Source organism: Siphateles boraxobius, unplaced genomic scaffold (genome assembly GCF_051911475.1).
Source record: "Siphateles boraxobius isolate OS27281-9 unplaced genomic scaffold, OSU_SipBor_1 24, whole genome shotgun sequence".
NCBI classification, from domain to species: Eukaryota; Metazoa; Chordata; class Actinopteri; order Cypriniformes; family Leuciscidae; genus Siphateles; species Siphateles boraxobius.
The window spans coordinates 4,802,542-4,819,619 of NW_027508855.1; the positions used below are offsets into that span (position 1 = coordinate 4,802,542).

Genomic DNA, 17,078 nt, shown 5'->3' on the forward strand with positions numbered 1-17,078 from the left:
ATAAATGTCTTTACTGTCACTTTAGATCAATTTAATGCTTCCTTTTTAAATAAATTACTTTATTCCAAAAAAATGTTTTACTGATCCCAAACTTTTGAACGCTAGTGTATGTACATATTATTTGACTGTCATTTTCTCATAATTTCTGACGTGTCTTTATTTTGTTGTGCTAACGATATAAAGCCTTTACATTTATCTGGATGCTCAGGATGCGTTCTCTCTGGTTATATATCTGTGCTAAAATGGGCTTAGAATTGCTCATAAAAGTATGAGCAATCCTGTTCATTTAGCCTGTCATCATCTTTCTCTTCCATTATGGTGGGCTATTTCCTTTGATCCGAGATCCGTCTATTATTAATGCATCCCCACCCTCCCACCACCATGACCAGCCACCACACACACACACACGCACACACACACACACACACACACACACACACACACACACACACACACACACACACACACACACACACACACACACACACACACACACACACACACACACACACACACACACACACACACACACACACACGTGGAAGGTCTTGGTGTGCCTCACCATCACACACTGTTCAGTCTCCACTCATCTGGCACAAAGCTCTCTGCCCTTTTGTCTTGTCTGAGAGAGAAAGAAATCCACTTATTAAAAAGGATGTGAAAAATCCCGGTTAGTTTTCTAAACCTCTAGATATGATTTCTCTAGTTGTCTCAGCCATTGATGGCATTCTTTAGGAAACTCCTCATATTGTTCTTAACAACATACTGTACAACCATTTTTTTCATCCTTTTATTTCCATTCCATCATTCCAAGCAGTTATACCATTATATGGCCAATATATGTAAGCTTCAATTTGATTAGAAGTAGTTATTAAATTGGTAATCATAAAATTGTCAATATTCACATTGATATGAGAATTCGAATACGTTAATGTTAAAATAGTAATGTTAATATCAATATTCATATTGATATATCAATGTATTAACATTATTATTATTATCATTGTGCATATTGAAATGAATATTTAAATAAATCTATAATATTGACTTTAAAATGCAGTGAAACTATTATTATTGACCCCATGTCTCTCACAGCAGAAAATGTGACAGTCTTGAAGTCTAAAGACTTACATTTTGTTGGTAAATATATATTTTTTTGATGGTGATGAGTTTGTTAAAAAACGTGATGGTTGTAAAACCATCTCGTATGGTTTACCGTGCTAAAAGTATATGTCTCTGAATTCTGTGGATTCCTCTCCTTTATAACTCCACATCACAAAACATTAAAGGCTAAAACAAAAAATTTAAACAATTAAGAAAACCAATCGACCATCTAGTTGATCCCAGATCCCATCCCAGTTATTAAACCAGGTGATAGCCTGAAGCTGCATGTCAACTTTAGGGAAAAAACAGGTTCCCCTCTGTGTCGTCTGCCATTCAGCAATAATAGCCTTCGTTCAGGTCCTCCTCACATGGCCACTTTTACCTGCAATTTTCAGCTCATTATTCCTCTTGCGGAGGCTGCGGTCCCGGCTCTCGCACCCCCCGCTCGCACCCTCCTCCGTGTCTATTATTTCACATGTCATTTAAATGCACACCTGTCGTCCTTGGTTACCTTGGTGACCTGATCTCCCCACGTTGAGTGGTGTCTGGGATTTTGCATGCAAATGAAATGGGGAGGGGGTGTAGATGATAAATACATTTTAATCATTTTAATTAGGCTATAAAGATTGTGTGCATGTACTCTGTACTGTACAGAAGATCAGGCATCTCACTCGAACGCACTGTATTGCCAAGGTTTTGTGTTGTCGGCTGCCAAACAGTCTATACTTTATTGTGAATTTTAGATGTGTAAAACGAACCAAACAAACCTGTTGTTTAGAATAAAGTATTATCGGGAATAATTACCATGTGACCACTCACTCCCACCTTTGCAGTCCCTCATGCACCCGTTTGGCCATCTGTTGAGCACAGTGAAAGGACACTGATTGTGCCATAATCTTGCTATTGGGCATTGAAAAGATTGCCTTAAATGCAGTGATAATGATTAAAAACTTTCCTTTGCACCCTTATTTGAATGAAGAGGCTTCTGATTTTATTGTAGGCAATAATAAAGGGATGTTTTCCCCAGTTTATTAATGTAAAAGACATCCGGCCTTCACCTTCATTTTCCTCGGATAACTATTCCAGCTGACATTAATAGTCAAGTACCTTCGGGATTATAAATGTCTCTATCTCTCTTTCTATCTGTCTTTTAGTGTGTGCTGTTCCTGTGGACATTGAAGATCAACCACACCAACACCCTCTTTCTCCTCAGAGGCAACCACGAGTGTCGGCACCTCACAGAATACTTCACCTTCAAACAGGAATGTGAGTGCTGTGGGAATGTGCCGTCTAGCAGTGCTGAGAGCTAAGTGATGTGTTGGCTCGAATCGTCCACAAGCCTTTTCCTCACTTTCACTGATGTTCCCACTTTGATGTCTGAAAAGCTGCATTTTCGGCCAGCTGTCACCAGTTAGCACTTTCATTTTCCTTGCAAATAGTATAACATTACTCCTGCAGTTACAGGGATAGTTCACCCACAAATTTAAATTCTGTCATCATTCACTCACCCTGAAGTATGGAGAAAAAAAAAATACTATGGCAGTCAATGGCTACCATTAACTGTTTGTTACCAACATTCTACAAAATATCTTCTTTTTTGTTTAACAGATGAAAGAAACTCATACAGGTTTGGAACAACTTGAGGGTGAGTAAATGTTGACAGAATTAATTTTTGGGTAAACTATCCCTGTGAGTTTTCAAATTTGATATAGCTTATTAGAGGGGACCCCATACTGTAGCATTTAAAAAAATAGTATTTACTTGATGTAATTTAGTTTATATATATATTATATGGGGCCGACGGCTAGTGGTGACTATAACTTCCTTTACTGCTTTGCCTATGGCTAACATCACATCAGTGTGGTTTTGTTGGAGTTGGAATTGGAGTAGGGTCTCATTTATCTTGTTGCTTCAGAGAACCACTTTAGCAAAATAGCAATTCAAATGAATTGAACAACCTATTTTTAACTTAATACGGGTTCAAGGCAGCTGCTCGCACTGTGAAATGTATTATTACATCATGTTTGGCTGGAACATATTTACTGTTTCAATCTCCCAGCATGCCAGAGTCACACAATATGGTCAATGACACCATTGCTGACTGTTTTGGATCAAATTTAGCATGTCTTGACATTCGATGAAAAAAAAAATTCAATTGTTTTTGAAAAATGCATTTTTTTTAAGTGCCAGGTTTGCTGTGATTTTTTTAGATGTTTTATGATTTATATTAATCAATATCACTATAATAATTTTTTTCTTTTATCTATTTCTGTTATCACTAAATAAAAATGACCTTTATTTACTTTACCTCAGAAACACCCAGCACATACATTAAATTAGTTAGACCTTGTCTAGACCGGATGTGAGACAATTGACTCCTATGATTACAAAATCTTTAATAAATTAATTGTTAATAATATTTAAATTAAGTATAAAGCCAATTTTTTCAAGGCCAGATGTCATTTTGGCCACTACTGTATATGCCTGTCCACATATTTCCAGTGGATGACAAAGGTTTGTGAAAATTATACACTTTATAGGACCTTCAGGGGCTACAGATATACAAATACAGAACGCATTTTTCCTTTTCAATGTGCTACTTTTCCATTGTTTTTCTATGTAAACACGCACCAGACGGACGTGTATGACCGTTACGCTCGCGTCTTGAGTCTTTTGCAGAGTCTCACGCAAAAAAATCAGTTAAACTTTTAAACAAACGTGTCTCAAGACATTGTGCCCCCCCCCCCCCCCCCATTCCACTGCCCAGGTCACACTTTTTTCAAAGCAAAAACACTTTGTGTGAATGAGCCTTAAGACAACATATTAAACAGACTTGTTTCCCTCACTGTCTGAAATTGGTTCTACTCTAAGATCTATAGCAACCTTTTTAAGACTGAATGAATATCCCCACTGCTGTGTAAGGCGGTTTCATAAAGAAGTGCTGTCTTTGTTTTACAGGCTTTACGTGCTCGGTTTTCTGCAAACAACACTTTGTCCCTCTGAGAAAATAAGCTAGTAGACAGCTCTATTAGAGGAAGGTTTGTAGAGCTCAATGTCTGGTGCCAGAAAGTGTCCAGGTGTGAGTTATTAGTATGCTAGATAGTGAAGTGGCTGGAGCTCATCTGGCTCACAAAGAGACAAACCCGATGAGCCGTTGTACACCATAGGCAGCATTACCTCTTCTGATTTATGAGAGAGTAATGTCTTTTCATTGTGAAGCCTCTCATTAGCATTTGTTTACAATAATTTATTTAAAACCTTAATTCAATGCAGCATGACCAACCAAGATCTCAAATAGAGACGCAAAGAGCTGTTTAGCTTCTTTTTAGGGTTGGGCTTATTCACGCTCCAATTGCTTACAAATACAGAGACATATTTGTTATCCGAAAGGATATTTCTACACAGGGATTCCTTCTCTCTCCGTCTGATGCGGTTGTCCTGGGTTTGCATCTACTGAGCCGGGAAACCATCTGCCAGGAGGTTATTACAGGTCTCCTAAAGCCATTGTTAGATCACATGACCAACCTGGACTTAATATCTGCTGTTGACAGCTGAAGTCTTCATGCTCTTCTTCCCTTTATGTCATAGATGCAGCTAAACATTTTTATTTAATTTTGAAACACAATGCCACTTGTAATATATAAGCTAAAGTGCTAGCATTCACTTTTTCTGTATTGTTTATACTGTACGTTAATTACAGACTGTTTCATTGGAATGGCTATAAATTGAGTGTGCTTGAAGGACCTTCACTACACAAATAGAGGCTCTATATAAGTTCGTTTTTGGTAAATCAAACACATCAAAATAAGTATACTTTAAAGCATGACTTAAAGCATATTCATTTAGAATATACTTTAAAGTATAACCTTTAATGTGACATTACAAAGTACACGCACATGGCCTTTTATTTCATTAATATTATATTATCAGCAAGTAAGGATCTTTTTTAAAATATACTTATAATAGAAGTTCTCTACAAGAAGCACATTCATTACTTTTTTCACAAGTGAATGCCGGCCATGTATATAATCTTTGATAGTATATTAGCGCTAGCAACTATAGTATATTATACTGTATTACATTTTTGCTTCATGAATCCAAATGGAATTTAAATGAAGTTTCCTTTGAACATCTGATTAAATCCCTGGTTTTGGTTTTCTATGGGTCAGTGGTAGTCTATTGTGCTTGAAATGAACACTGTTTGCTATTAAGCTTATACAATAGTGTTGAGGCTATTGTTCTCTGCATAACAAAGATGAAGGCGGTTTCATGGTAGAATGTTTAGTGGAAGCCCAAGTGCTCTCAACGAGATCTCTTTCGCAGAGCGAATGTGTAATTCGGTTTGGTGAATAACCCAGCTGCATTTAGTGGAAACCAAGACAAGACTAATGAGACTACTTCAGTCCAGATACTGAAGTATTAATAAGCTTAATCAGCAGCTGAATTAAGTATTCGCATTGCACTAATTAGGCTCATTTGAATTTAATCGAATAGTCCCTGATGCTTTTGTGTCTGCTTTGTGGCAGGTTTTGTCGCTTTAGGTGTAGTTATTACTTTACTTTATGGCTGCGTAAAGACGTGCTGGTTGTCATCACAAAATATTATTATGCACAAAAAATCTAACATGACATTGATGATGATGATGACTTTTACTGTTTAGTGTATCTATTGATTTAAAGATCAGATCTGTAAGGCCAGTGTCAAAACTGAATTGTAAATAACAACATTGAGAAATGTCAATTTCAGCAGCGCAGGAAGTTGCTAGTTTTCGATATAGTTAAGTTCTCATTACACATTTAGATTTGAGGGAGCAGGCATTCTTTCTGCCCATTTAAGGGATCATATCGACTAGTATTTAAATTGATGAATTCATTAATATTTTTTTTGTAAGTAATAATCTGGCATACGTTTTAAATTACCCCTGCCATCTCATGGTGTTTGGGTCAGTATGATTAATACTTTTATTCAGCAAGGATACATTAAATTGATCAAAAGTGACAGTAAAGACACTTACAATCTTAGAAAACATTTCTATTTCAAGTAAATGCTGTTCTTTTGAACTTTCTATTCATCAATCCTGAAGAGTCTTTTAGAAAACGTGTTAGTGGTTTCCATAAAAATGTTAAACTACAAAACTGTTTTGAACATTGCTAAAAAATAAAAAATAAAATTCTTGAGCCATCACAGGAATAAATTACATTTTAAAATGTAAATTTAGCACTTGGTTCAGACACATGGTTCAGATGTAATAGTGTTTTTCAGTATTCCCAAACATAAAAAAAAAAAAAATCATATTTACCTCAAGTAGCCAATGTATTTTTGGTGCAATAAATATGGCTTGTATTTTTTTTTCTGCCTAAGATATATGTAGGGACGTTTTTGAAGAATTTTACATATGTAGGCCACATTTATTTAAATTAAGCTGTGTATGAACATCAAGTAACACCTTACAGTAAGGTTTCATTAGTTAACATTAGTTAACTACTTTAGTTAGCATGAACTAAGAATGGACAATATTTCTACAGCATTTATTAATCTTAGTTAATTTCAACATTTACTAATACATTATTCAAATCAAAAGTTGTATTTGTTAACATTAGTTAATGCACTGTGAACTAACATGAACAATGAACTGGATTTTTATCAACAAAGACTAAAATACTTAACAAATATATTGCTCATTTTTAGTTCATGTTAGTTAATACACATACTAATCTTAACAAATAAGACCTTATTGTAAAGTGTTGCTGAAAATCAAATAGAATAATTTTTCTTTTGATCTGAATCCAAAACTAGTGAATTTTTGCACTGTCAACTCAAATATTCACACTCCTTATTAGACTGTTCTCAATATATCCTTGTCGAAAGTTATTTAATAAAGTGTTGTGGACAGAAACGGCCATGGCAAACAGACACGTCCCACCCATCATAAATGACACTTATGGGTTTCTGTATAGTATAGTTCAAATGCCAAGGTCAGCCTTTGATAAACATGTTATTGAATGAGTGATTTCTTGACTTCAGTGCACCAAACTTTAATACATTCGTGCTTTCCTGTCTTTGTCCCCTTACAGGTAAAATAAAGTATTCCGAGAGGGTTTATGACGCATGTATGGAGGCCTTTGACTGCTTGCCTCTTGCAGCTCTTCTAAACCAGCAGTTTCTCTGCGTTCACGGTGGCCTCTCACCAGAAATCAACTGCTTAGATGACATTAGGAAAGTAAGCATCTGTTTATGTCCTTTTCCTTAAAGCCTTTTTATTGAAAATCAAGATGCGTTCATGTCTCCTCCTTTGTCTTTGCGCTGTGTTATGCAGTTAGACAGATTTAAGGAGCCCCCGGCATTTGGTCCTATGTGTGATTTGATCTGGGCCGACCCGGGAGAGGACTACGGCAGTGAGAAGACGGCAGAGCACTTTAACCACAACTCGGTCAGAGGCTGCTCCTATTTTTTCAGGTACTGGAGCAAAGCTGTTCATTGGGTCAGATCTCCCGGATTCATATAAATATGATTTAAAGCTTTATTGAACATGATTCACAATAAAAATATTGTGATATTTACCTTGATTTTTCTTTCTTTTTTTTGATCTGTTATGAATTACAATTCAATTTAATATAAATTATAATTTAGTTATATAAAATGTTTAAATTATAATTAGTATTTTTTACATTTTCACACAATAAATATTGAAATAGTTATTCTTTGTTACATTATAATAGTTTTAAACATAATTCTTGTTTTATGATCTATTTGTATATTTTTAAGTCAAAGGCAATTGAAAAGCAGCATATGAAGCCATAATAAAAAAGTTTCCAAGTAATTTTTATTGTAATCTTCATATAAAAAATATAAAAATAGCTTAATTTTGTAATACAAATCAACCCCTAGAACATAAAAGTGCCAAAGTTGAAGAAATGGCTTTGTAAGAGTCATTAAATCTTATTTTTTACATTGCATTAATACATTTGTTGTAGTTTACATAAAGGTAAAACCATAGGTTGTCTACTTAGCTTATTTTGACAAATTGAACGTTTGGATGAGTAACCAATTTTTTGTTTAAAAATTAATTAAATAATTTTCACCTGACTATAAAATAACTCAAGCATTTATCTGGCTTGCCGAGAAAAAAAGCTGTTTCTTTCTCTTTTTCCTTTTACTTTTTTCTTAGACCAGATTCTTTATACTTGCTCATAAATGTGCAACTGAGCCATCTGTGAACTGATGCATAAATCCTGTCTGATTTACGCTGAACGAACCTGACTGGTGTCACCCAGCTGGTTTCGTTCTGGGTGTATACACAAGTGTGTTTATTCACTGTTTGCTTGTCCAGCTGGCATTTGTTTGTACCACGCCAACTAAATGCTAACAAAGTGCAGGTGGTTGTATTATAGCTTGAGAGTTCACTGTACTGAGATTGAGTGGACCTAAAGAGAATCAGGTCTGGGCGGTATATCCAGTTTTGTAAACAAAATAGTATGTGGCAATACCATTTATATCTATATACATAATTTTGATGTTGCGAACGCATTTGAAAAAAGCGGAAGACACAGAGCTGCTGCGGGGAATGTGCATGACCCAAATTAAAAATGCTTTATATTAAGGGCTTCAAAATAATTTTATACGTGTGCTGTTACTGAGATATTTATTGTATATCGCCATTCAGCCTAAAAATACAGAGATAAGATTTTTGGTCCATATCGCCCATCTCTAGTTCATTGGCTTGTGCTCCGTTCCGTATGAGCAAGTGCTTCAGAGGTGATATGTTGAAAAAAGGTTAAAAACTTGCTCGCGGTCTGTCTTATCGCTATGACAGCCTCAAGACTTTCTCTTGTTTTACAGTTATGCAGCAGTCTGTGACTTTTTGACAAACAACAACCTGTTGTCAGTAATAAGAGCTCATGAAGCACAAGACGCAGGGTAAGTATTGATTCTGTTGTTTTGTGATAGTAAGACTAAAATAGCTTGTGCTTTATTTGCTAATTTGATGTTTTGCCTGGTTAATCTTGTGATTTATATGTAGTCCCTCTATGTTTGCCAATTTAAAAAAAAAAATCAATCTGAAACTGTGGATCATTGGATAATTACTCACTGACTGACAAAAACACATTATTTGAGAATGAAAAAAGTGCCCTTCCTTTATTGGTCCACACCAGATGCCTTTTTGACACACATTTGTGTGTTTCTGTTTCAGGTACAGGATGTATAGAAAAAGTCAGACAACAGGCTTCCCTTCATTAATTACCATTTTCTCAGCACCAAATTACCTAGACGTCTATAACAACAAAGGTATGTTAGTTTATGCCATAGTACACATTCTTGTTTAGTGCAGGTTTTCTCAAGCTTTTTTAAACTAAGTATCAGATGACCGTTCGTAAACTCCATGGCAGCCTATCAGGTTGTTTTTCTTTTTTGTTTATTTATTGGTTAAATACTTTCATGAATATACATGACATCTCCCTGTGTTTTTATTCCTCAGCGGCCGTATTGAAATATGAAAACAACGTCATGAACATTAGACAGTTCAACTGCTCTCCTCACCCGTACTGGTTACCCAACTTTATGGATGTGTTTACGTGGTCGCTGCCCTTTGTGGGCGAGAAAGGCAAGTGTCCAAACTGAGACCTGAAATGGGAGTTGTGATTTTTCAGTGAGTGAGATGGTTGGTAGTATTTGGCAGGCCATGTGAAGAAGAGGCGACAATACCTTTGTGAATGATGCGTCTGGTGGCTGTGTCCTCTCTGTGGGAAGAATACTGAAAAACTCAAATTTTAAACATCATATTAAAGTGCTCATATTATGCAGTTTTAAAGGTTGCTCATTTTGTTTTGGAGGTCTCCTGCGATAATATACATTGTTTCATACCTCTTTTCTCTCATTGTCTGAAATGGTTTAATGAAAGATCTAAATATCTCCTTTCTGTGAGCGTACTCTGCTATGATTGGTCAGATGGCCCAGTCTGTTTTGATTGGTCTACCACTTACAGCGTGTGTTGAAAACTAAACTGCCATTGCCATTTCAGAGTTTCAGCTTTCGAGGCATCCTTAGCACTTGTTTGTTGTTTAGGGGTACGTCAAAACTAGATGCTGTTCGAAGAACATAGGCTGTCATTATGGAAATTTGTTACCAACCAATGTTGGTTCGAGCAGGGTGTAAGGCTGGAATTACTGGCGACTAGTTTCAGACAATTCCCAATCAATTCTTCTTTTGGGTAGACAACTCAATTTGTTGTGCAATTGGATCTTGGAAACTTTGTGGACTTTTTACATTCACAAACAGCTATATTACACAATACATGAATGGTAATAATTGAAAAAGCATAATAGGGCAATTTAACATCATATTAATTGTGCCAGTGTGTTCCAGAACACCTTTCATGAATTCTCTAAATTTTTTGGTGTTAAAACAAAGGGTACATGGCTGAAAGCACCATGAAAAATTTAAAGAGAAACTCTAGGCCCAATGGACCACTGGATAAAGAACGGCATGGACACAGATATTATGTGAAATGTCAACTTACATTGTTGAACTTACTAATGAGGCCGTTTTCTATTTACAGTGACTGAGATGTTGGTGAATGTCCTAAATATCTGCTCTGATGATGAACTAATGTCAGAGGGGGATGACTTATGTGAAGGTAAGAGTGTTTATTTATACACAGTATACAACTGAGATTAATTAAAGTTTGGTAAGCTGACAACTGCCTGATGTGCTGATTTCCTCTTGCTTCACGTTCAGTGACATAATTTAATGAAGAGCAGCTTGTGTGTGTGTGTGTGTGTGTGTGTGTGTGTGTGTGTGTGTGTGTGTGTGTGTGTGTGTGTGTGTGTGTGTGTGTGTGTGTGTGTGTGTGTGTGTGTGTGTGTGTGTGTGTGTGTGTGTGTGTGTGTGTGTGTGTGTGTGTGTGTGTGTGTGTGTGTGAGAGAGCGTATGTCTGTCTGGTCATCATCAGCGTTGTAGACAGCAGGTCCTCAGAAGTGTCCAACTGTCATTCTGGCTGTCTAAGATGCTCTCTCTGGAGGTTTGGTGTCTGCTGATGTAATCCCATGATACTTAAATATTGTATACTTTAATAACTACAATATTAATAATAAAACAGTAATATTGGGAAATACAGTATATAATAATTTAAAGTAACGTTTTTCTATTTAAATGCGTTTTAAAATATAATATAAAGACTATATGTAGGATTGTGGTTTTGTCTTATTATTAAACCAGAAACTGATCTGCTTAAATTATTAGAGCGAAGGCGTGACGCTCTTCTGCAAATACTCTCAAGCCCACACAAGGCTAATGATGCGGTTGGCTTACAATGTGCACCTTGAAGTACTCCAGGCTCACTTTATTTTTACATTTGAGTAATTACAAACATTTAAAAAATAATTCCAAACAATTCCAAACCCTTTGATGACAGCATTTCCCTGCCTACACAATGAAGCAGTAAGGTCTTCCTTCAGTTTTCTGCCAAATAATATCTAAAATAATAGTAACTAAATAATAATTAAAAATAGTGATAAGAATACATTTAATAAATATTATGAATTTATTAATATTATTATTAATAAATATAATAATTATGATACATTTATTAGACAAGTAACATATGTCTGGCACAATATATATATATATATATATGCAGCATTCTTTGGCATTTTGGTTAAAACAAAGCTTTATTTTGACATCAAACTGAAGAAATTGCAAAAGAAATATACTACTTGTACACCAATGAGCCAGAACATTATGACCATCTACCTAAAATGCTGTTGGTCCTCCACGTTCTGCCAAACCTGCGGTTACCCTGCGCTTATTATATTCAGAAATGCAATTGTTTTTCAGGAAATCAGTCTGATGCTCAGCATCTCCACACATTTTTAGTTCCCCTCTTTCTTAACTGGTTTGTGGGTCAAAGGTTTTATGGGGAGACAGTTTTGATGCTGGTTTTGTGTTTCCATAGGTGGAACTCCAGCTGTCCGTAAGGAGGTGATTAGAAATAAGATCCGTGCCATTGGGAAAATGGCCAGAGTCTTTTCTGTGCTCAGGTCAGTCTGAATGCAATTATTTACACACACACACACACACACACACACACACACACACACACACACACACACACACACACACACACACACACACACACATATATATATAATTTATTCACTGTGCTGCTTTGGAGATAATTACAGAAAAAAAAAAACTGTTTGTATAAAGAGCTGGAAAAACTACCTCATACAATGTAGTTTTGTTTTAACGCCGCACACAATCTTTCCTCTATTAGGATTAATGAGCTGGCGTCAATGAGTCATCATGCGGAATAACGGTCTAATTATATTAGACATTTTTCCAGATGAACAATGCCATAGATATTGGAGGAACAGAGAATATCTTTTCTTTATGATGTCTTTTGTCTCTGGTTTTCAGAGAAATATTCAGATTAGGTTGGCACTACAGCAAAGTTTCAAATTGCCATATATTTCCTCTTTCTCCCCCCACCCGATCCTAATTGATTGTGTAGTTTAGTCCTTTGAACACAACTCTAATAGTGTGTGTGTGTGTGTGTGTGTGTGTGTGTGTGTGTGTGTGTGTGTGTGTGTGTGTGTGTGTGTGTGTGTGTGTGTGTGTGTGTGTGTGTGTGTGTGTGTGTGTGTGTGTGTGTGTTGGGCCTCAGGGAAGAGAGCGAGAGTGTACTGACCCTCAAAGGTCTCACCCCAACCGGAACGCTACCTGTCGGAGTGTTGTCTGGAGGCAAGCAGACCTTACAGAGTGGTAAGTGAGCATGTTTGTGGTTTGGTAATGGTAAATTAGAGAAGTGCGTTTGAGGGCCTATCGCATCCAACCCGGAAGTCATGAATCATCATCATCACCACCACGTGTGACTCTGCACTGGCCCCCAACTAAAATATATACTTTTATTAGATGCTATTAATCGAGTTGACACCACTTATTATTATATTATATTATATTACTGTTCAAAAGTTGTTGCTTGCACTTGAAAGTGTATGCTCATAGCTGCATTTATTTGAAAAATACAAAAACTACCACAAACTGGAGTTTACTATTACACACTGTTTTTAATATATTTTAAAATGTGATTTATTCCTGTGATGGCAATGCTGAATTTTCAGCATCATCATCACTCTAGTTTTCAGTGTCACGTGATCCTTCAGAAATTATTCTAATATGCTGATTTGGTGATCAAGAAACAGTTGAAAACAGCTGTGCTGCTTAAAATTGTTGTGGAAATTGATAAAAAAATAAAAAAATCATGAATAGAATTTTCAAAAGAACATTTACTGCATTTGAAATAGATTTACCTTGTAGCAATTTAGTCTTTACTGTCAATTTTGATTAATTCATCCTTGATAAATGAAAGTGCTTATTTAAAAAAATAAAATAATAATTACTGACCCCAAACTTTCAATGTGATTTATGTTTTCCCTTTTAATATTACTTTAAGGACAATGAGTTTGTTTGTATCAAAGTCATGAGAATTAATGAATTGGGGTTTCTTGTCATGAAAATAATGTCTCAGTTCATCTTAATGTCCTTTAAAATAGGCATAATTTTCTTTAATTAAATTATAATGTTGTATAATCGCAATTACACAAACTGCCTAGCTTATTCTGGACACTATGTACAATTGTTACATCCTGCTCTCAACCTATGAACTAATGTAATGTTTACACTGATTATTTGCCTATGTGCTGTATAAAGCCCTTCCCTTGTAGGCTCACATTAAGCCACCTGCACTACAGAGATTCTGAGAACTCAGAGAGCCAATCAGAGGGTCATTGTCATGAGAGCTGCATCATGACTCTGGATTGACCTGTCCACTCTTGAGTAGACAAATTTGTTGGCGAGGTGTCTAGGACTAAAGGTCATTAAAGGCCAATGGCGTTGGGAACGTTGTGCAAGTGAGCAATGAAGGAGTGAGGGAGAGAAATCCGAGGGAGGCCGTGGGTGGATGTCGCTATTTGAAGTACATATAGAAAATTCAGTGACCTTTAAGAGGCCGGATTCATTGTCTGTGTGTCAGACATCAAGGCAACTAGACCTGCAGAACAGAGAGGAATATTAAAGAAATTACTAAGCTGTTGCCCTGATCTTAAGACAAGACCCTAGGACAGTAGGACATTTCCAGCTATAACTATAATATTATGAGATGGTTTGGTTGTCTGACTATCATCCTCTTCTGTCAGCTGATACTGCATAGATTAGTTGTGTCTCTGCCTGCATTTTTTGACTGTGGAAATCTCCAAATCAGAGATCAATTCAAAATATATATTTAAATAATATTTAATATTCAGTGATTCTTGAGACTTGGGACAAAAACTGTTAAAATAATTCTACTTTGAAGATAATCCCTAAAATGTTCTTAACAGATCCCGCCCACTGCCAATTTACCCAATAGTATTTTGACACCCCGGGTTACCAGTCGGTGGAAAACACGGCAGCCACGGAACCCAGAAAATGAAATGGGTCAGAGATCACGGATTCTACCCGACATAAAAAGCCTCGGCATCCATCAAAAAAGCTCTATGACCAGAGCACAGTATACATTAGCTGATCAACTTACAGTATAAGGCTGGTCACTTTCCCTTGTCGATTGCGCTCGTTCCTGTTGCATGTCCTCAATCTGGCAACCCGCCTGTGCATCACGTCTGAGGAAGAGGGGGCGGGGGAAACGACTCCCTCTAATATTTTAAATTTGGACTGAAGTACCTATTTCAACCACTAGCTGTCAATATTACATACTGCATCTTTAAAGCCTGTTTTACCCCAGTACTGTAGAATCTGATTGTAAAGAACTAACTGCTTTCTCTCTTACTGACTCTCTGTTTACATTACTGCCTGATTCTTTAACTACTAATATTACTGCATTGCTGTGGTGTATGGGTTAATATGCTTGGGGGTTGAATGTAATCACAATGATATAACCTCTTTTTCCATTCATTTTGGGCTACTTCCTGCTGCGCTTGCTAATACAGCCACCATAGATGCAAAGGAGGGTCGAGGTACGATCGCAGTACTGTGTGTCATATCCTGCCCCTATAAGTTGTACTGTCTTCCCCTATTTGTCTTTTCATGCCTTGCCGTTCACCTCAGTGTCTGTGTGTGTCTCAGACTAAGCATGGAAAATCTGTATTCTTGCACCACCATATTTTTGTGAATTTAACTGAAAGCTGCCTAACAAAGCAATATGGCATTTCTTTCCCTGATGAGATTCAGATTTTACAAAAGAGCCTTAAATGACTCTGGGCCAGTATTTTTAATGATATATGATGGATGCGGACACTTGAAACCATCCATGCAGTCATGGAATGAGGCTTCCAGCCCCGGCCCTGCTCCACCTCAATAATTCGATGTTGCCTGCTGACTGGAGGGGTTTGCTGGTTAGTCCTGGGTAGAGCGTGCTAATTCTCATGCTCCCATATGATTGGCTGAGAGGTCGAGACCTCCCTCCGCCGAGTATTTTCAGATTCTAATCTTGTTACGACTCTGCGCACCTAAGACTGTCTGTTCCCGTTCACGCTTAACACTCTTGCCCGAGGCCTCTCGCCCACTGCTGTAATGTGCAGAGGCTCTAAGCTATTGTGCAAACAAACACACACGCTGGCATGAAATGTGTGCCTGTGTAAGATACTCTTGCTGTCGAGTCGCTGACCTGATTTCTAAGTTCAGCTGCATCTCAATTTTATTTTTTCTCCATTTGAATGGGCATCTTGTGTTTGCTCTGTCAACTGGAACTGGTCATGATTCACCTTGGCAATTGCCTGGTGTTTTCAAAAATGTCACTGGACATAATAAGCCTGGCAGTTGTGCAAGAATCAGCTTTCCTGTTGGTGCGTGTTGTTTGGTTAAATATGTGTTCAGTTCTAAAGCTCTTTTAGAGGTTTAAATAATGAGTGATATCCATCAGAATGATGAATTGCATTGGCTCAATACCATTTTATTCCATGTTGTAAATAATACACTCATGCTTTTTTACTACTTCTCCTTTTTTTGCACAATATAAATATTTTGTATGTATATACATATAAAAGGTTTAGGGTTTATTCTAATATTTATATGCATTTAATATATTTTACTGCATCAAATAAAGTTGTGTGTTGTTTACACTGTAAAATTACAAGTTAGAATGGTTGCCGCCATCTTATACTCTCTGTTTCCTGTTCAGATCATTGATTGTTTTTACTTTCATGATTTGTTAATTGTTACGTTTCTTTAAGAGGGGGAAATCTATAATAATTTACTGGACATACACTACCTTTCAAAAGTTAGGTGCTGAAGTCCATTAGTCTTTTATCCATTTTTAAAAATCACCTCTCTTGCATTTTTTTTATTGTTAAAGGGTTAGTTCACCCAAAAATTAAAATTATCCCATAATTTACTCACCCTGAAGCCATCCTAGGTACGTATGACTTTCTTCCTTCAGCCGAACACAATCTGAGTTATATAAAAAAATATCCATCCATCATAAAAGTAATTCATACGGCTCCAGGGTGTTAATCAAGGCCTTTTGAAGCGATGCTTTTTTTGTAAATCAAATATCCATGATTTATTACTTTATACACTATAATCACTAGCTTGTGGTAACATCCGTCCGCATGTTCACAAGAGTCGAGTTCCAGCATATGACGTAGGCGTAGCGTAAGGTTAGAGTAGACGCCTCTTGCTGTTCAAACAAATAGGGCTCGGCAACAAACTCAAGCTCCTCCGATATTTCTCTTTTTTTTTAAAATCTAGTTTTAAACGTCTAATTCATGACCAGTGTTTTGTTTTGCGCTATTCTCTGTGCTTCCGCGTTCATCAATACGTCATGCGATGGATCAGTGTTCACTCATTGGCTGGAAATCGACTCGTGTACGACCATTACAGGAAGCCAGTCATTATGGTTTATGAAGTTATAAATATGGACATTTTTCTTACAAAACGTATTTGCTTTAGAAGGCCTTTATTAACCCCGTGGAGAGGAATGG

General features: G+C 36.7%; 1 protein-coding gene across 2 annotated transcripts in view; it reads left to right on the plus strand.

Moving 5' to 3' along the window:
* ppp3cca (protein phosphatase 3, catalytic subunit, gamma isozyme, a) overlaps nucleotides 1–17,078 on the plus strand; it is a 36,198-nt gene that overhangs the window by 16,195 nt on the left and 2,925 nt on the right. The window contains exons 4-13 of one of the 2 annotated variants that reach the window (XM_077240891.1): nucleotides 2,259–2,370; nucleotides 7,179–7,324; nucleotides 7,421–7,560; nucleotides 8,944–9,021; nucleotides 9,296–9,390; nucleotides 9,581–9,706; nucleotides 10,661–10,738; nucleotides 12,056–12,140; nucleotides 12,767–12,864; nucleotides 15,087–15,113. In XM_077240891.1, coding sequence (XP_077097006.1) covers nucleotides 2,259–2,370; nucleotides 7,179–7,324; nucleotides 7,421–7,560; nucleotides 8,944–9,021; nucleotides 9,296–9,390; nucleotides 9,581–9,706; nucleotides 10,661–10,738; nucleotides 12,056–12,140; nucleotides 12,767–12,864; nucleotides 15,087–15,113 — 985 coding nt within the window. The remainder of the gene's footprint in view (nucleotides 1–2,258; nucleotides 2,371–7,178; nucleotides 7,325–7,420; nucleotides 7,561–8,943; nucleotides 9,022–9,295; nucleotides 9,391–9,580; nucleotides 9,707–10,660; nucleotides 10,739–12,055; nucleotides 12,141–12,766; nucleotides 12,865–15,086; nucleotides 15,114–17,078) is intronic. The other variant, XM_077240892.1, reaches the window with a different exon arrangement.